This window comes from Rattus norvegicus, chromosome 13, assembly GCF_021556685.1.
Source record: "Rattus norvegicus strain SHRSP/BbbUtx chromosome 13, alternate assembly SHRSP_T2T, whole genome shotgun sequence".
NCBI classification, from domain to species: domain Eukaryota; kingdom Metazoa; phylum Chordata; class Mammalia; order Rodentia; family Muridae; genus Rattus; species Rattus norvegicus.
In genome coordinates this window covers 23878353-23899684 of record NC_141546.1, presented here as the reverse complement: position 1 = coordinate 23899684, position 21332 = coordinate 23878353, and the positions used below count along the sequence as shown (strand labels likewise).

At 39.3% G+C, this 21332-nt stretch overlaps 1 protein-coding gene across 3 annotated transcripts; it reads right to left on the bottom strand.

Annotated features, from left to right (window-relative positions):
- Positions 1-1062: 1062 nt before the first annotated feature.
- Positions 1063-19680, bottom strand: Serpinb10 (serpin family B member 10). Of its 3 annotated transcripts, none has more exons than XM_087580087.1 (8): positions 18763-19680; positions 15594-15770; positions 13393-13458; positions 12821-12958; positions 10989-11106; positions 8663-8805; positions 6261-6416; positions 1063-1621 (listed from the first exon to the last, which is right to left on the bottom strand). In XM_087580087.1, the coding sequence occupies exons 2-8, from the start codon at positions 15759-15761 to the stop codon at positions 1547-1549; spliced, it is 864 nt and encodes a 287-aa protein (XP_087436213.1). In that variant the 5' UTR covers positions 15762-15770; positions 18763-19680; the 3' UTR covers positions 1063-1546.
- Between the last annotated feature and the right edge of the window lie 1652 nt (positions 19681-21332).

Genomic DNA, 21332 nt, shown 5'->3' with positions numbered 1-21332 from the left:
GAATGTGTCTGTCACTGCTGAGACATATTGGGCTTATCTTCCTGATCCTACTGTGCTTCACCTTGTTACGTACGAAGAGAATAACATTACTGTACACATTATTAATTCTAAGGTCCTGAGTGCCCCCAATGCTGAACACACTGTTTTTCTAGGCAAAGCTGATCACATGACAATTTGAGTATTGCTGTTTAGGCCTTGCATGAGAAAATAGAATAATATGAATATAAATACATTTATATAAACTTATGCATATGGATAAAAATATAAATTCAAACTTAAATGAATTATTCATCTAATCCTAGGAAAATCCTAGCAAAGAATTTGTCATTATTTTTGTGTCTAATTAGACTTCTGAACTGTAGTCTCTGGGAATTTTGTTATTGGTTGTAATGGGAACCATTATTGCTTTGAGATTGATTTCCTACTCCATGTTTCTTTTAAGAATGACTTTCATGCCTTGAAATTAAAAAAACAAAAACCAGGGAACTGTAAGGAATCATGAAGATGGCTTAGACCAGCTTCTTTGAGAGACATGTGTCATGTTTCTCAGGTTAGAGCCCAGGGTTCCTGGGAGACTATGTACCTTTCAGTTCCTGAGAAACCAAGGCACTCCCTCAGGCAGTGAAGCATGCCAACTGCCCCCTCCCCAACCCCATGTCTCTCAGCATTCCCTACAAGTCAGCAAAACATAGAAGTTTGGCAGAACTAGTTAATGTCTTAACATTAACCTTATATACCTGTATATTTTGTAAACATTACTATATCTTAGCAACTGCAATTGTATTCTTACTGGAAATCACTGTTGCATTTGGCTTCTCATAAGGATATAAAAAGTGTGATTGCTTTTGATAAATTTGCCTCTACCTCAGTCTTGCTGAGACCCGCTCCAACCTGGCCTGGTTTTATTCCCATCAACCATATCAGGAGACCCTGGTTCAGTAAGTAAGCTCTGGCACTTACAAAAGCACTTCTGCAACATTAATAAAAGTTACCCTAAATCAAAATGGTGTGTATGTGGTAATAAACAAATAAATAAATAGACATGACAGGATCACAGGAACACACTCTTGAAGATTCATTTATTAATATGCAAGCATAAAATGTGTATAGACTATGGGCTGACTTTGTGATGTCTGATTTTTCCATCTCCTAATATGAATTTTTGGTTGTTTGTTTTGTGCTATATGAAGTTTTCACTAAATGAGAGATGCAGAGTTTAGGGGGAGTAGAATCTTCCATAAAATAGAATGGTATTGGTTACGTTGTGCCTGATGAGAAATAGAAATGGATGATCTGCATTTAATTCAATGGAAGGTGCCTTAATTCGAAAATTGACTTCACTTCCCGTGCCAGCTGCAGCCTCTGTGCCTTCTTCATTTATTTCCAGAAAAGTCTTATGGAAAACATTGGACAAAAATAGGTTTCTCTCTGAAGTCATGTTTGAGAAATTAGCTTTACCCTGGTTAAAAGCGTCGGTCATCCCCATATCTCTCAGGGCTGACTGGAGGTCATAACTCTCCTCCATCTTGAACTTGGGGAGGTACAGCTACACTTCATATGTGTCCATCATGTCTGCACTGGTCCACTTATCCAGTTTCTCGTAAGTGATGGCTCTCTCCAGCTGCAGGGTCGGAACCCAGAAATAGTCAGTAAATCAGAGAGAAAAAGAGGCCACAAAGGAGAGTACCATCAGTCCCTCTACCTAGGGCAGCAAAACACACATTTAGAAATGCACTGGTTAAATGTTGAGAACTTTGTACTCTTGAACTACTGAGTCTCTGTTTTACAGATAATAACTTAGGAAATAGAAGAATTACACTTTGTTTTGAAAGGGAAATACTTCTACCACAGTATGCAAGATACCAACCATACTAAAATATCCTAATATAATCAAGCACTTGGATTTTTTTTACACAAAGCATAACTGTAGTGTAAGTTGCATGCTAAGACACGTATGAGTCTTTACTGTCAACTTGATTAGATTAGAAGCAACTAACAGATTAGTTAAGCATACCTCTTCTGTGTCAGTGAGAGCATTTCTTTAGAGAATTAGATCATAAGCACTCTAGCATAATAAACATATTGATCTGTTAATGGAAAACTCTGAATAGACGATTGAGAGGTGACTGAACTATGGGAAGTGGTGCCTGGCTGGAGGATGGAAGTGTATCCTTGATGGCCATATCTTTCTCTGGTCCCTTCTAGTTCTTGTTTCCTGCCCACTATGATGTAAGCTATTCTGCCACAGCCTCTTTGCCAGCATGGATTGAAATCAAGACCAAAATCAACATCTCTTCCCATAAGAGATTTCTTTTAGGAGTAAATTTCAGTGACACAGGGCAAAAACTGCTCATTTTCTTAACAGTGGAAACAGTTCATTGAAAACAAAATCTCAGAGAAAATAAAATGCCTATATTTTATAACACAATATTCTAAATGATGTCAAAAAAGAATGAAAAGGGGGAAAAAGAAAAATTCCAAAGCTTATGAGTACATTTTTATATTGGGCATAGGATACCTCAACTGCCCTTTATATTTTGAAAGTTCCAAGAATAATATATGAATGTGGGCATAGGTCTATTTGTATAGTTATATAGATTTGACATTTTATTCATATTTTTACACCAAAGCATATATTTTTGTTTATTTGAGAGTTTTATAAATCTAAATATTGGCTGTATAAGTGACATATTTGTGAATGTTATACATTAATGATGCTACAATATCTTCATCTCAGGACTCTGAATTCCTATGAAGCAACATGTTATGACTGTAATGGTTTTCAATTTACACAGGTCTTGTCCTTACCATCCTCTCTAGTTTCACACATTTTGAAGAACAATATAAAAATATTTTCTGTATGCTAGCAGAGCCATGGAAACTTATCAACATTAAGAGCTTGACACATATGGAAAATTAGAGAATAGGCAAAGAAAGACAGGGTATCTACTGCAATAGAAGCATATAGGCATATATTTGCTCAGACACAAAGTAGATCAGACTTAATAAGATAAACAGTCTGAATGGGAGATTGTTTATTTGATTAAAAAAGGTTTTTTAAAAAGTCGTATAACACCCCATATGTATAATTATATAAATACTCATAAATAAATAGAAGTGATTAAAAAGATTAATTCAAAGGCTGGAGAGGTGCCCCAGTAGTCCAGAGTACTAGCTTCTCTTCTAGAGGATCCAGATTCTTATCCTAGCCTCTCCATGGTGGCTTACAGCTGTCTATATATCTCCAGTTCTAGGACATCCCATGTACTCTTGTAGTTACCACAGACACTACACACACATATTATTCAGACATACATGCAGACAAAATGCTCATACATATAAAAATAAAATAAAATAATATAAGATAAAATAAAGAGATTTATTTGGGTTTGAGAAGAAGTTCTACCCAAGAAATCCCACTTAGTACACAAGAACCCTGTGTGATCTAAGGCACCACAAAAAAATTAATCCTCCCCAAAAGTTTTGGTATATATTAATCTGAAGTGGGTCTGCAAATGACTTCCATAAATAGATGTAGTCTGGCCCTCTGACACAAACAAGGGTTATTGAATACGAAATGAATTTAGTATGGCTTTCAGATTCCCATGAGTTATTTCTTCTGTAGGTATCACCTGGTTTCCACGAGCAGTGGCCATCCGGTTACCCATGAACCTCAACCACATCATCCAGACTGTTTCCAGAGCTTTCTACCTCACCACTGCCAGAATGAGAGTCCTTAGGCACTTGGCCCTGCTAAGCAACGAAAGATCCGTATTTCAAAGGTTGTCCATGGTCTAGTTTGCTAGCTTTCAGTTGCTGACACACCAAATGATACATTATAAGGAAATTGTCAATCTATCATAAAATTTAAAAATCATGTGACTGTATTTATTTGACCTATCTATTCTTATGCCTCATTTTTAAAATCTAAATATTGTTTACAAACAGAACCATGAGAATAATAGCATTTTAGATTGATTAATGTGATAAAAAGTTAGCCCTCCTCCACCCCATGGCAAGGGACAAAGAAAATCTCATTGGTTATATTGTTCTTAAATGAGTCAGGGCAGAGCAGAGGTCAACAAAGCTATCTCACACCTAAGACTCACAAAAATTAAATTAAATCAAATCAAATCCAGGAAGCACAATGTGGGAGGAGGAAGACAGACAGAGACCTTTCTATCCACAGACCTGCCCTCCAATGCAAGGAACATAGATGAAGAATGTCACCCCAGGGCCTGCTAGTAGCTGGCACCATTTCTCAATAGCATCACCAGAAGCACCACTCAGGAGAGCAGGCCCTGAGCCTCATCCAGGCAGCACAGCGGAGTCCTGGTGCTCAGTTGGTGTGGGTGAGCCAAACATTCATCTACCTTGGGGTGGTGAGCACATGTGGGTGATTCCTCCCCTCCCTCCCCTCCCCACATCTCACACCTCCTGAGGCAATCAGGAGAAAAGACCCCTGGGTCCTGAAAGCAGGTAAGTTGGCCTTGCCCCTCGTGGGCTACAGTATTGGAAGAGTGGGCCCTGCACCTCATCTGGGCAGAACAGTATAGCTGGTTCTGGAGGAAGAGTGCAAGTGAGCTGGCCAATGGATACAGAAGAGTCTGGGAGAGCTGGCCCTGCCACTTCTCTGACCTGACTCAGGCAGCTTGGGCAGAGGGGAGATGCCTTCTGCATCATCGTTCCTCACCACTTGCACATCGAGGAGAGCAGATCCCAGGGTCATGGGAGCTGTTGGGCTGGTCCTGGCCCTTGCCAATTGCAGTATTCAGGAGAACTGAGCTGCACCTTGCCTGGGCACCACCGTAATGTTGGTCTTTCTCCAGAGGAAGTAAGTAAGACAGCCCTAGGACAGAGCACCGGAAATCTTGTCCCATCGACCTTTTGGCATGAGGTGTCATGGGGATGGGAGTGGTACCTTACCTCCCCCTCCTCTGCTTACACCTCACAACCTGCAGCTGTCAGGAAAATTGGCCCTGGGGTCATGAGAGATGGTGAGATAGCCCTCCCCCATCACTATCTGCAGGACGTGGGAGAGCTGTCCCTATACCTCATCTGAGCAGCACAGTGGAGCTGGCCTTCATGGCGAAGGCACAGATGAGTCAGCCCAGAGGCTGAGATCAGGAGAGCTGGCCTATCCCCTCTCAGGATACAGCAGTTGGATGAGTAGCCCTTGAGCCGTGAATGGGCAGCATAGAGGAGCTGGCTCTGGACGCATGGGTGTTGGTGAATGGGCCCTGAGGTCAGGAGATCAGGAGAGTTGACCCTGTCTCCTACAGATGGCAGTTTTCTGTGGCCCAAAACGGGCAGTGCTAGAGAGCTTCCTGGTGATGAGGATAAGTGAGAGACAGCAGGCCAGAACCAGGGCTCTGAATCAGCCCACCCCAAAATCTATATTATTTCTGAATAGTCGGAACCAATAGTCGGAACGAAAGGGCCAGTACTGACAATCTAAAACTGCAGGATCTCCATGGCACAGAGAAACAATAGGAAAACCAGCAAGAGTCCAGGTGAGGAGCCAAAATTAATGGTGTCACACAAGCCAGCAATCTCAAGGGCAACCAGTGACTCATTGTAATGAATGTTTGCAAGTGAAAATATGTGGACATAGGGATATACTGTGGGACACACTGTGACACACTACTGCTTTCACAATGAGATTTTTTTTCTCTCCTTTGTTTTCATTTTGTTTGTTTGTTTAGTTTGTGGGGTGGGGTGTGTGTGTGTGTGTGTGTGTGTGTGTGTGTGTGTGTGTATGTTTTATTTTGCGGGAGGTTGCAAAGGCAGATATGAGGGGACAGAAAGATGAGTGGAACTGTGATACATAATGTGAAACTCACAAAGAATCAATAAAAAGGTTTTTATTTAGAATTAGTAATTCTAAATAAAAGTTAATCTTGAATTGGGTAGTTTCTGCTAAACTGAGAAGACCCAAGGCAACTAATATGTGATCACGATTTGTCCTAAGTGCCTCCATATCTGTGTACATGTGACTATGTGTGTACCCACCTGTGCTAGAGGTGTCTATAGTTACCTAAATGTTCTAAAAATAAGGAGGAATATTAACTTTGTAGAATTTCATAAAGTATGAGCAATGTTACAATACAAAGTACCCAGGGCCCAAGTATATCAAGTCCAAAGGATGCCCGCCCATGCAGAAATTTAACATCAGGGAGGACAAGTCCTCATGCTTTTCTCTCTAAAGCATAGCAGCAGTCACAGAATCTATTTTATATCAGATGGACTGATGAATCTACCTGTTTCAGGCCTTCCACTTCCTCTGGAAGCAGTAGAAGCAGGCTGAACTCACGGTTCTGATAGTGGAGTTGAACGCCTATGGTTTGCAGCTCCTCAATGTGGAAGACTTGAAGACTCTGTTTCATTGACATCATTTGCACTGGTTTGCTTGTTGTCTATAAAAAGGAACAGTAAAGTCACAGATTCTTTATCTGGTCAGTATCAGTTTACCTTCATCTTGTACTTTAGCAAAACTAGCTATCCTCCCATATACACTAAAGTTTTCCCACCATAACTTCTGGAAAATTCTACTAACAACATCAGTGGAAGTCAAACAAAAAAGCTTTTGTCTCAAACATATACCTGGCAATGTGCTTATGCCGCAGTAAGTAGATTCTACTAAGCACTTAAAGGAGCAATGTGTGAAGACCATAAAAGTACTAATGACCCCCAGAAACTATAGCCCATTTTACACACAAACACTTGAGAAACTTAGGAAATATTTTCAGTATCAATTATAAAAACTGAAGTACATTAAAAAATGAAGAGCAAGCAATAGATAAGGATGAAATACTTGTAAAAATATTGCCAGATAAAGGACTTCTGTTACGTGTACGAGTACCTATATACACCCAGGCAACAGATGCCCTGGTTTTGAGCTTCCCCACGTGAATGTTAGGAATCAAAACCTAGTTATCCGGAAGAGCAGCAAGAGCTCTTAACTGCTAAGTCATCTCTCCAGAACCATGTGATGTATTTTTCAACAAAATCAACTGCAAATGAAGTCACAACAAAACTTTCTGCAGTCAAGGGTTATAGATATACTATTTACAAACCGTATGTGGAGCTGAGGTAAATCAGAAGGCCTCACCCATAAGCTGATGAAGCCTTGTAGCCAGGTCATCGATTGTGGTAAAGTGATGGTTCCCAAGGTGCACAGACAATGGCACCAACTACAGTCCTTTTCAGCTATCATTGTTAAAACCAATAACTATGTCAGCTAGCTTTGAGGTGCTTATACCCTATTTTTCAGAGTAGAAGAGCTATTGTGGATAGCTATATTTGGCCATTGTGGCTTGGAAAAAAAACCTGGAGCTCAGCCAGAGAGAAAAAAATGATAGAAGAAATTCAGTGAGAGGAGATAATGAGACAAAAATCCTGACATTTTGGTTCAGTCACATTCTAGCCTTAGGTCATAAATTGGAAAGGCCATGTGTTTCCATTGCCACATCTTAGTTACCAGCTGGTGATGCTGCATGGATGCTGGGAACTGTAGGAGTTGGGACTTAGTAAGGAAGTTGTATTACTGGAATATTGACCCTACTCTGTCTGTCTATCTGTCTCCCCACATTGTGATTTGAATATGCTTGGCTCATGGGAAGTGGTACTGCTAGGAGATGTGGCCTTCTTGGAGGAACTGTGTCATTGTGTAGGACTCCTAGTTCTCCAGCTCCACCCAATGACGAAGAGACTCTCCTCCTGGCTGCTTTGGGATGAGGCAGTCTCCTTGTTGCCTTCAGATCTCCTTGTTGCCAGAGGGCTCTCGGCTCCTCTATCACCATGTCTGCATACATGCTGCCATACTTCCTGTCATGATGACAATGGATCGAACCTCTGAAGCTATAAGCTAGCCCTAAGGAAATGTTGTCCTTTTATGAGTTGCCTCTGTCATGATGTCTCTTTTGTAGCAATGGAGACCGTAACTGAGACACCTTTCTCTCTCTCTCTCTCTCTCTCTCTCTCTCTCTCTCTCTCTCTCTCTCTCTTCCCCCACCTCTCTCTCTCTCTCCCCCTCTCTGTCTCCCTAACTCTCCCCTATCATACATTCACTAACTTTTCCTTGAGATCGCCTTTCTACATTGATGTTCTCTAGGACAGGTGACCAGGCACTGGAGCTCTAAAGTCACGAGCTACCATCTTTCCTCCTTTCAAGTTGTTTGTCTGAGAGATTTTGTCTTGGTGATGTCAAGCCCTTGGAATCTCTCAGATTTATCTCTAACTCTGTTTCAATATGCCCCCCCCAACACACATACACTTTGCTAACTATATTAATAGAAATAGTATGACTTATTGTGTGGTAATCATTGGTTCTGGAAGTTTAACTCAGACATACCTCTACTTCCTTAGCTACCTCTATTTCTCAACTGGGAAGTAAAGAGAAAACCCACTCTACCCAGCTTCCACATGCTCAGTGGCATGAACTGATAAATTATGCAAGTAACCTGTATTCAGAGAAAAACAAGGAAATAGCAAGTTTTAGGTCAAAGGGAAGAAAGAACTCTGATCTCAGCCTTTCCTTCTCTAATTAGCATTTGGAAATAGAAAGATATTAGAAATGAGAATACATTGAATATAGAATATGTCGTTTTTGCAAGGCCCTGTGAGTCTAGGACCTTCAAATTGCTTTTTAACCAACTCTTACCTTGTTTATTCTGAAAGGTCTTTCAGTGGTGTTTTGCACTGAGAACTGATGCTCCCAGGTTCCTTTAAAATAAAGGGCATTCACCAGAACCATCGTAGTCTTGTTGTCTACTGCGTCATCTGGGAGGAGATTTGGGATTTTACCTACAAGAGCAGGACAGGTCTCAAAATGGCTATTGGAATATGTATGATTAATTACATTTAATTTAGATTAGATTAATTAGATAACCAGATTTCCATTCTTTCTGGAAACATTTTCTTTTAAAATTTTGTTTTAGGATATTCCAGAAATAGAACAATTTCTGATTAAGTAGCTTAAAGCTGTAAATTATGAATCTGCTCTGAACTCCAGCAGGCTTCTTGCTACTGCCCACCAAAATCCAGTCTGGGAAGTGGTCCTAGGGCGGCTTCCCTGATTTACATGGCTGGATACTTAAACCTCCCTTTCTCTCCTATTCTCTTGCTCAGGAAATCTAAAGTCCTGCCTCTAACTCCCTGCCCAGCCATTGGCTGTAGGCAACTTTATTTCACCAACCAAGGCCAAATGGGGCAGGGACCTTCAGCATCTTATAGGCATAGTGCTGGTCCCTGAGTAATTTTGAAAGCCAAATTAACACAAAGAGCATTAGGATCAATCCACAACAGTAGCACACTTTTTCTAAATAGCTTTGAAGAATTGTTGAATAAAAAACTACCCTATCTTCTGCAGTACTAGTTGTTTGACAGCCACAGTAAACAGATACATGGCAGTATCCATAGACTTCGAGGGTTACTCTTACTTAACTTTTTCCCCAAAATGATAATTCATGAATCAGAGCAAGAATATGGAATGTGTTGGTTACACAGTAGGGAGACAACGTTATTATTTGCAGACAATATGGGTAACAAGGAAAATGAAACATAAACGTCATATAAATCTTGAATTATACTACTTCCTGCACAATATATTTTTCTCTTAGCAATAGAGAATTCCGAAGGGATAGTTGCATCTACATGATATGTCACATTTATAAAATTGTTGATTACAAACATTTGTTTAGTTAGTTCGTTTGGATGTATGTTTGACAAAAAGCCTTTTCCTGCAGCCCAAGGCTAGTGTGCAGAACTCAACACACAGCCTAAGCAGGTCCTAGACTCATCATCTCTCTGACTCAGTCTCCAGTGGGAAGAGTCCCATTTACTACATCATCATCATCATCATCATCATCATCATCATCATCATCATCACCACCACCACCACCACCATCATCATCATCATCATCATTATACCATAGAAAGTGGTGTTTGCCAAGGAATTAAAACAGAAAGTTTGCTTCAATAAAATGCTCTTAACAAGCTGCCTTAAAAACCATCAGTTGTTCTAATTAAAACACGCCCAGCTGCCCCCATAACCCCTAAACTGCCCACCCACATACACCAGCAATTAAGACAGGATCTCAAGCTATATCTAGTTATAATTTCTTTGTAGTTTCTTTTACAGTTCAGTTCATTCTTTATTAATTGTTTTTAGATGACTAGGACACTTTTGCAAAACATGTGCTTTGTTGTGCAGAATGTTCTCAAATTCTCATTTGGCTTTATCTTATTGTTCCTCGAGATAATATTTAAGGATATCCATTTTGTGAGGAAATTATTGAATGTCTAAGTTTCCAATCCCATTAAAATGTTTATATTCTAACTCCTAAGATATTATGTGACTTTATCTGGAAAGAGCATTTCTACAAATTTGATTAAGTTAAGATCTAGAGTAAACCCCAGACTAGTGACTACTGCCCTCAGGAAACAAGGAAATTTAGAAACAGACATTGAGAAGGCTAGGCTGCTTCCATGGCAGACTTCAAATTGGCAGTTAAGGAGACTAGGCCTAAGAATTGGCAACTTCAGGCAAGCCCAGGCAGGCCAATCACTAATAGAAAAATCCCAGGTTCCAGCCTTCATGCCCCATAGGGGTTCTGGAACTCCTAGAGGTAGAGAAAGATAAAGCTCATCTACTCCAAATTCCAGTGTGCTTTAAACTGAGCCTGGAAGCTCACTTGGTTGTCTATCTTGGTAATGGGAGACCCCAGCATGCTGGACTTCTGAAGAATTAAACACTCTTTGCATTCACATATGCCTGGGAAGTTTGATTTCTAGGTTTTAGACAGGACTTACTAGGAAGGCTACCAAACTAAAACTTAGAGAGGTGTAAAGAGAAATAAAAATTCTGAATATTTAGCATGTGTTCCATAGTTCCACTAAAGAAATATATAGGCATGCATGGCAGAATTTCATACAAATAAGTTGAAGATTAGAGCAAGCCATTGGCTGTGCCCTGGGCAACAGCTTACCCCCAGTCTGGCTTCCAACCCAGGAGTTGATCTCCTTCCTGATCTGTCCAGAAGCTTCGACAAAGTTAACAGACTGTGGTTCTGCACCAAAGTATGTTTTCATGTCCTCCAAATATTTCTGAAAGATATAGGTAAAATCCCAAACTGAGAAATTAATTTTGTATACATTATTTTTAACAAAAATCAATAGGGGGGAAAACTGCAGTCTTGCACTCCACCCATACAATGTGTATTTCTTCATTTATGGTATGAGTCAAAATGAAAATTTAGTTCTCTTCAAAACCAGTTATCCATACAGAACCACAGGAACAGAAGGAAAATCTGCCTACCCATGGTACCAGGGTACCTGCGTGCATATATATAAATTTATAAACACATCCTGCTTAGTCTATATAAGGTTACTTGCATGTATGTTTTCTCTTTTCCTTTTTTCAGGTGTGGAACTGAATGTTGAATGAAAAGAGAAGACTGTAAGTCCACAAGAGGTTACCCAGTAGCCAAAGAATATTCAGAGTCGGGTGCCTTTTTGTGGGAGGTGTGGAAGCCTAGTGAGAACTCTGGGGTTGCAAGTTGACTGAGGTGGTCTCCAGACCCCCAGGAACTTAGAGAGGCTTGAAGAAAATTACCTTCTGCTAGGCAATTGATCTGGGAGTGAGGTCAAAAGCCTCACCAGTGGTTTTGAGGGAGTGAGCCTGGCCTCTGCCCTTGGAGCTTTGATGTCACGCCCTATGGTTCTCATCACAGCTGGCAGTACCTGAGGATGCACTTGCTGTAACACCTGCCCTGCAATGTGGTTTCTCTTCTCCAGGAGGGGCAGTGTTATTCCTTTAGTTTGGTTACTTCTTGGAGGTCTAGTAAGAGTCAGAGAGTTAATCCTATCCCCCCAAAAGGCTGTGAGGTCCACATTGGAATTTATAATCCAGCAAAACAAAAACAAAAACACCCCCACCCCCAATATGAGGCACAACTCCCTGTTAATGTTCCTGTAGACTCATAGAAAAGATGGTCAAATGCCTGTATCCCTTGGTTTTAAGCTGAGTGCTACTGAGCTCAACTTTCTTAGTTATGAGTCAAGTAGGAATCCAAAATCCTGACAGTAATGAGAGTGTCTTTAAGGCTATACCTGAATGGTATTTTAGATTAACACAGCCCAAGGCTCTGAATTCCCAAGAACCCACTGATGTTGGCAGCCATAAGATGCTTGAAACTACAGGATATTTACTTCTTATCTGTCCTGTCTCACGTCCTTACTCTTTAACCTTTACATGCTTGAGTCCACTACTCTTCTTGATTTTTTTCAAAGGGTGTCATGCACAAACTTAAAGTAGAAAAATAACTAACTGTTCCTTGAGGAGCTATTGAGTCTTAATAAGACAGAGGCACCAATGTTTCTACTGGTCAGAAGTCAACCATTAGCAATGAAGGAAATTGGCATCATTTCCATCCTGACAAATTTTCTAAAAGCCTGATGGGGAAATGTCCTCTATTCTCATCCCAAAGACAGCTTCCAGCCACAGTCCAGGGCTAGACATCATGTTTGGCCCCTTCAGCTCTACCCTACTATTACATGACTGGATGCTTCCTCACTCTGTGTTTTCTGGTGAAATTAGCTCAAGATACCCATGTCTGTAAGGCCATGAGCCAGTCCCAGGTCAGACCCATTACAGTTTTCTTCAGAAATTGGTATTCACAGGTTACTGTAAAATGGTTGCTCACCAAGAAGTACTGGTCACACTGAGATTTTCCTGGAGGACTCTAGAGAAATGTGTATTTTCTTGTCGGTTCATTTCTGCCTCATTTCCCCATTACCAACAAAAGATGTTTATACTCACATTATGAAATGGGTATGTTTTCTCCACATATATCCTATTAGCTATTTGAAGGACATAAGAATTTCCATGCTTGAGGATTTTTGCAGTGAGGGTCTGGAAATCGGACTGTATTTCTTCACTTTTGCCTGAATGACATTCCTTTAAAAGAGCAGGGATTAGAAAAAAAATGTTGAACAAAAACCAAATGATATATGACCAATCTGGAGTTAAACACAATCGTTTGATGCATAGCAAGCAAAAGGTGAAAACAATTTATTTAAAATAGATACAAGTATTTTCTTCTATGTGCTTGATACACGATTTTAATAAAGGAACCTTTCATTCATAGCTTACAAGGGCAGACAAGAAGGACTTTGAAAGTAAAACAAAGCCTTGAGAGAGATAAAAAGGGAGATAAGACAAGAAGGAAACAATTCTGACAAAGCATAAGCACTTTAGATTCTGAAATATATTCTGCTATATTTCATGTTCTCAATAAAAGTTTTAAGTAGATTGCTTGAACTGAGCACAAAATACATCTGTTTAAAGCAACCCCGTCACAATTGACAAATGGATATGAAATATGTAAATACCATTTTCCTTTTCTTTTCACTATCAGGACCAAATTTGAAGTCTTGGATGCTGCCAAAATGAAGTACCTGTAATGTCAATAAAAAGGCAAGTGAATATACTTTACAGAGAAGTACACATATGAAATGAAATATTTGTAAATATGAATCAATAATTCTTACAACCATAGAGCACATAAATAACTAAACCAGGAGGTTCTGACTGAGCTTATATAACACCAGCAGAGTTAAAAAGCTCATTAAATGAAGCTTTAAAAAAAAATCTAAGTTTCTCACAGTATATTGTGACAATGTTAAAACTATCCCGAGGTAAAATTCTCTGGGTTTTCATCTGTTTCTCAGTGATATTTTGAAAATAAAGGTAAGTGTCAACATAAAAAATCCACTAAGGTTAAATCCTAAATTAAGAGAAAAAAATGTGCTCTACACACTGGGCGGACAGTACTCATGTGTAAAGGAAGTAAATCCTGGGGTTTGTGGGGACAGTTAGAATTAGGACCCCACATATGGAAACTTAAATCATTTAGTCCGAGGAAGCTATCAGCCTCTGTTCTTCATATATTACCCTACCCATTTCTTAATCTGTATCCTTTGTAGCATTCTTTATGAAGTGCCAACAAATAAGCATCTCCCAGAGTTTCGTGGCCACACTGGAAAATTAATCGAGATTAATGAAAGTGTTGTGGGAACTTTGCTTTATAGTGCTTTGGTCAGAAGCACAGGTAACATAGCCAAGAGCTATGACTGTGCCTAAAATAGAGGAGAAACAACCTTGGGGACTCAGCCTCCAGATGTGGAGTCTAATGATATTTGTGTGTACAATGTACCAGACTTTAGTGAATTTGCGTACACCCTGTGTAAAAAAACTTCCAGACATCCAGTCTCAGAAGTCATGCATGCTATAATAACAAGTTGACATGTACACACATAACCTTCATGTTTATGCCAGCATTTCACTTGGAAGCTAGCAGGAAGGATGTGGTTCTTCTGTTTCCCCTAAAGTATGCCACGGTGTAACATCCTGGACCCAGATTGCAATAGCAGTAAGTACATCCTACCACAAGATGTATTGACTCATAATAACAGAGTAAGGGTTACCTCCCCTAGAGTAATTAGGTGCATGGCAAGTTCACTAGACTCACGGCAACTGAAGTCAATCATAGGTACAGCAGAGACAAGCATTATCCAGACATATATTTCATGTGAAATGGGCTCAAAATGGAATACACCTAATAACTTATCAATGGGTCAGTCTTATATATCAGTTAACAATCATTATTTAGTTGTGTGCATTCACATATTTGATTACATGTGCACATACATATGGCTCTTTTGCCCCCCCTCTCGTGTGTGTGTGTGTGTGTGTGTGTGTGTGTGTGTGTGTGTGTGTGTGTTGTAAAATGCTCTTTGGGGAAGCTTATAACAATAGCATTTTCATGTTTTAATACAGTCTCTGAACTCTTTAGATTCAAACAGGCAACTGTGGTTTAAATAAAGATGTGACCAAACAAAGCATGGAAACAGAATTCTGTTATTACGTTGTTGCTTTGTTCAAGATAGGGTATTACCTTGTATTTCTCGGCTGGCCTAGAATTCACTGTGTTCTGCAACCTGGTTTAGAAGTCCTGACTCTCCTCCTGCTGGGATATCTGAAAGGCTAGAATTACAGAAGTGTGCCACTACACACAGCTAGACTTCTTGAATTTTCTCTATCAGAAGCATGCTCAATAGTTTTACTACTTAAAGTTAGAATATTAGTCTTTAAAGCAGGTCTATCATTAAAATAAAACTGTTTAGTGCTAAACTACAAGGTCTGACCTCACCATTGATCTTTTTTCTGGAGGAGACAGGTTCTTTTTTTTTTTTAATTTTTTAGGGAAACAGGTTAACAGGTTCACGTTTTCAGCTTTCTTGCCGTTGTTGAGAGAAGATGTCATCGTGTAGTTCTAACTTGCTACTTAGACCTGGCTTGCCTTGAACTTACAGAGATATGCCCCAACAATTTCAAATGGATTTCTCTGGACTTCATTTTATGGTACAGTGTTTTCTAAGTGTTTTGAGAAATATCATTGTAAAGTGTGGGCTACTAGACTTTCAGGACCCAACTGAAATTAAACAAGCTAACTAAAAACACAACAAAACTAAACTAAACAAAAATACCATTTAACTTTTATACCTTGGGGGTGATGGGTTTTTCCACTCACCTGGGACATCTGGGCTGCAGTAGTACCTTTGGTACCCAAATACACCATAGCCAAAGAAGTTGAGATGCCCCATGGAGAAAAGAAGATGTTTCTACCCTCAGCAGATTCAGCGAGCTTTTTACTGAACTCCACAGCGAACTGGTTGATGGATACTGCTAGTGAGGCCATTGGGCAAACCTGTAAAGAGAATAAGACAGAGGACATAAAAATGTTAAGTCTTTTCCATTTAATTTATTTTTGCAAAAGTATCTGTCCAGAGACTCAGCTATATGTGCAACTATTCATTACTGAGTTGACTTTAACAAAATTCTAATTCACCCACCACTACTGTTTTATATATTCTCAGCTTAAAAAACAAACGAAGAATGTAAGAATGCATGCTTGCTTCAAAGTTTCATGCAACACACCACAGGGACCACCTGGATTCCAAGCACTTGACAGACAAGTACCATAACATAGTATTTCCATTTTCTGGACATGTATTACTCTGTGCCTCTGCATAGCCTTCCCAAGTGCCTTAGAAATATCTTCTTCTTATATATTGCCTTATATACCTAACAGCATATAGTTCAGCACTTTGCCCAAAATAATTATTTATAGGTATTTTTTCATTACCTATATAGTCTGTACTGTCTGCAGTACACTATGTATTATTTACTTCAGCTTGATATTATGCACAAATAAGTTGAAAATTCTTATAAGAAATTGAGTAACTTTTATCTTTTTGTTATTCACTTTTCTTTAACAAGAGAACTCAAAAAATTCCATTTTGCTGTATTATATGCATCTTCTAAATTTCACCTTTAATTGTTCTGGGATTTTAATTTAAAAATAACTTAATGTTTGTTGTTCTATAGTCAAATAATTTCCAAATTTATTAAATGACTGATACTGAATTGATGAATACCTAAGCCCGGGACCTTCTGTAGTTACTAACATTGTGAGAAGTTGAATCTTGTCCCAACAACAAAGGCTTTGGGAAAGTCAGAAGTTTTCTCTCTGCTGTCAAAGCTGGAATCAAGACCCAGTGTGCATAGATTTTGGTTACATTATTTGTTTTTACAGTGATTCTGTTGAAATCCTCCCCACCCATTAAGTTACACTTGATCACGCACATGGCTTTGCAGACTCAGGGTCACACCCAAGGTGTGGTTTGTACCCATGGTGAAATCTTCTGAGGAACCCAGGTGAATTCCATGAAGCCTTGGAAATTTGCCAGCACTCCCACTCCAAAGGATGTCATCTTATAAGGAACTCTACTTCCTTCAAAACCATATTCATTCAGCTCATACTTTGATTATGCAATTTATATTTGTAAAACCCATGAGGTATATTCACAGGAATAATGTTTGGCTCTATGGCCCAGAGCAAGCAACATTGTAGGGCTTGGAGATTTTATACCTCGACATATAGGTTATGCTAAATATGGAATTTATTTATAGTAAGTAACCTGAAAATCTAATGTTTCTCTAAGAAAAGAAATATCCTTTTGCAAATAGTTAATATCCACTTATCTTCAACCTTATTAACATCAGAAATAATGTATAAAGTATAGCCTCGAAGATACAAGGAAGAAATCTTTCTGATAACACCCATTTTTAACTATTAAACTATTACCTAACCCAACAATCAGAAATGATTCCTGAAAGATACAGAATTCTAAGATGAGATTTTATTCAAAATAATTTAGACATAAATATTGAGTAATCAGATTACTGTGTCATATTCTCTTTCTCTCTCTATCTGTGTCTATGTTTGTGTCTGTCTTTCTCGCCCCTATGTGTGTACGTGTACATGTTATACATACATCTGTGTGTATGTATGTATTGGTATATCCACATGTAGAGCCAAAGGACAATCTTCAGTTGTTTCTCATGAGATGCCCACTATTCTTTTTGAGACAAGATGTATCACTGGGCTGAGGTTATGGAGTTAGTTAGGCTGGTTGTCTAGCAAGTCTCAAAGATCTATCTGACTCCACCTCTTTAGCACTGAAATTATAAATGGGAATTACCATGCCTACCTTTTTACATGAATTCTGGGGATCAATCTCAGGTCTTTATGATTATAATGCAAGTACCTTATAGATTTAACTTTCTGCCCATCCCCTACTGTATCATTTACAAAATAATTTGGTATTTTGAGACTTTTAGAAGCATAAACTGAATATATAGAATACATTTTATACACTATTAGCTATACACACTGAAAAGGACATTAAGAAAGTAAAAAAAAATCATAAAATCTACCAGTTTGGACAGAACCTTAGAACCACCATAGTCTAACACTCCTATTTAATCTTCTAAAAACTCAGGACCAAAGAAGTTAGATAGGCTGAGTAAGGATGCATAGTTAATAAACAGTAAAAAAGTGCAGCCCTGTTCTCTTTATTATGAATACAAATCTCATGGTCAGTGTAGCTAATGGTCTGTACACTTTTGAAGGTAAGAGCAAGATTGAGTAATGTAGGACCAACAAAAGAAGTTTAAAAGAGGGATGAGGAAGAAGTAGAGGATGTGACAAGAGGGGACATCCTTGTTCTTTGTCCCATGAAAATTGCCTAAGACCTCTTGCTTGTCTCCTCTGAGGACAGTTCTGAATCTTACATTATGAAGCTCTTCAGAACAGAATATGACAATGTCTCTGCTTTCCGGCATTTCTTTACTTGCCAGAACCCTTTTCTGAGGAAGTTGTTATGTTGGAGCACTTCTGAAGAGTAATGTCTGCTCAGAGTCTCATGTGTCCAATAGCAGATAAAGGAGCTAAAGGCACATGGCATGCTCACAGGCAGGAGAACAGGTTATGGAGAGGGCATGGAAAAACCATTGGTTCCATGTATCAAAGTCATACTGTCAAGCCAACCTTCCCTGTGTTAAGTTGGCAGATATAACTCAGTAGCTGGCAAATCTAGCATGACTGGAGGACCGAAATTTCCTCAGGCCTCTCACAACTCCAAGTAGAAGAGTCAAAGCTTCCTTGCAACTAATAGCCTTCCTCTTAGTCAATCAAATTTTAAACCAGTTCAATGCTAAGTATCTGACTTGTTTAGAAAAATGCTAAAAGAATGAAACCTCACCTATTATGAGTTTTGAGTAAAGCTCTTGGTAATTTGTTAGGCATTACAATAACAAACACGTAAACATTTTAATCCAAGAAATATTTACAGTACCTTATTTCCCTCTCCTGGAGCAAACTTCACAAATTGTTCCTCTAGTAAAAGACAGTTGCTGAAAGTTAGGTAACTTTTAACTGAAGAAACTTAAAACAGAATCATAGACCCTCCTTCTTCTGAGCCCCACCCAGGATTCACTTTCACAAGCCAGAACACACTTCCTTTATCCGGCTTATCTTGGACACAATTTCAAATAACTCAGAGAGGTAGAGAGCTGAGTTCTTGCCTCAGTTATTAATTGTGAACATTTTCTGTCTAGGATTGCATGCAGAGACATGAATTCAGACAAAGTGTAACTCATACATTTCAAGCTTAATCCCTGCTGTAGGTTGCCAACAGCGATTAATACCATTTCTACTGGTATGTTTCTAAGAAAAAGACAAAAGACAGTTTCAAGGGGAATAATAGTGGGTCATAAAGTGGAAAACTTTATCAGTGTATAATTTGTTGCTGATTGATTAAGGTATCCTTTAAAGTGTTCTGTGAGAAACACACAGGTCTACCTCTGCTCTTGAACACTAGAACAAAACCCAGGGTGTGACTTGGCTCTTGTTGATTCCTTTGTCAACAGGAACAAGGCTTCCATTAATGTTTTGGATAGCTTTTTCATGTGGGACATTGTTCACCATTTTCTTCTTTTCTTGCTTTCGCCCACTACCCTTCATTTGGCCACTCTTTCTTATCACATAGAATAAAAGCAAGAGAAGCCGGTGTTAGTTTCAGGTGCATGGAGGAATGGTGATGAGAATGAAAAGAGTTATGGGAATACCAACAAAAGCCCAGAGGACCGCGGGCCCTTTCCATGCACTGACACTTCCACTTTTCATATGTGTATACAGCTCTTCGGCAAACTGAAGACCGCTCTGGAGGCCATGGTGGAGAGTTACTCTGGATTGCACAGTGAATAAAACTTGTGGTAGGAAATTTGATGTGCCTACTGAGACTGTAAAGAGCAGATACAATTAACCATTTCCTGCTGTATTTTTAGCTGACTGTAGAGGCTCCAGATAGACAGACCACTGGTTTTGACTGAAAGCAGCTCAGCAAGCTAACTAGGGCTGCATCCCTGCTCAGCCAGAAGGCTTGTTCTAGAAGTTTATGCTACTTATGATGACATCTAGATACTATTTATCTAGTGATATCTAGCTATATAAACACATTTATATCTAATTCTGCTGAATGAAACAATTTGTTCATCTTTGTAAATAATAATAAGGTGTTCTTATTTTTCTCCCTAAATCTTCTCTGTATTTCTTTCCTACTTAATTAAAATTCCTACTCAAAATGTACTGTCTGTATCACTTGAATCATGCTTGTGTGTTATTTTGTTTCTTATTAGGGCAAAAAAATAATAGAACCTAGTGGTACAGACCTCTAATACTAAATATTCAGGTGACCAAAGCAGAAGGATGACATGTTCGAGACCAGCCTGGGCAACTTAATTAGTCCCTGCTTCAAAATACATAGTCCAGGCTGAAGCTCAGTGGTAGATCACTTTCCTAGCATATGTGAAGAAACAGGCTTAATAGCTAATACCACAAAAAAGAAAGACAAAGGAAGGAGAGGAGAGGACAGGAGACAGAGAGAGAGAGAGACAGAGAGAGAGAGAGAGAGAGAGAGAGAGAGAGAGAGAGAGAGAGAGAGAGAGACTATGATGTAATAACGTATTGGCTTTATTGTGATAAGTTTGTCATTGCTGTTTATTGTGGATGTACATATGTCACTAATGAGGCAGAAGAACAGGAACAAAAGGCTCAAGAAGTTGAGGTGTGGGTAGAGCCACCACTCTTAGTCACATAATAATCATGTGCAGACGGTATAAATTATTAGGTATTCCAAACCTCTTAGAAACAGAAAATCTCTAAGTACCAAAAAATAATCACTTCAGTAGAAAGCAGAAGGAAATAGGGAGAGAATCAAGCAGGAGCGCTTGAGTATGCAATGCTGATGGTATCTTAGTCCCTGAGGTGGAACTATCAAAGTACCATAAGCTGGGAAAAGAAGGACACAGATCCTCATGGTGCTGGAGGCTGCAAGCCTGGGACTCGACTGCTAGCATACTCAGCTTCTGTTGGGAGCCTTTCTCCTGTTCTTCAGCTGGCTACCTGCTCATTTTATTTTTACTTGGTCCAGAAATAAAAGTTCTGCTCTTTTATCTCCATTCTGGGAAATCTTTTCTGATCATTAGGTCTCTACCATGTTTACCTACATTGCATTGTCTTCCAAAAATTCTGTATCCTTCAAAGGATGTCTCAAAGGACTCTGACATAAACCGTTCTGAATTGATATATGTCTTTCTTGCTATGAGGAAGGGACTGATTGATTTTTCTACAACCAGTCTATGGTGGTTTGAGTAAGACTGGCCCTATAGCCTCATATATTTGCATCCTTAGTCCCTAGTTTCTGAAGGATTAGAAGGTATGGTCTTCTTGGAGGAGATGAGGGGATGGGCTTTGAAGCCCTGTGTATCTCCTGCTCACTACCTATCAAGAGTTATCAAGATGATCAAGATGTAAAGCTCTCAGCTTCTACTCCAGTAGCATGACAGCGTGCCTGCCACCATGTTC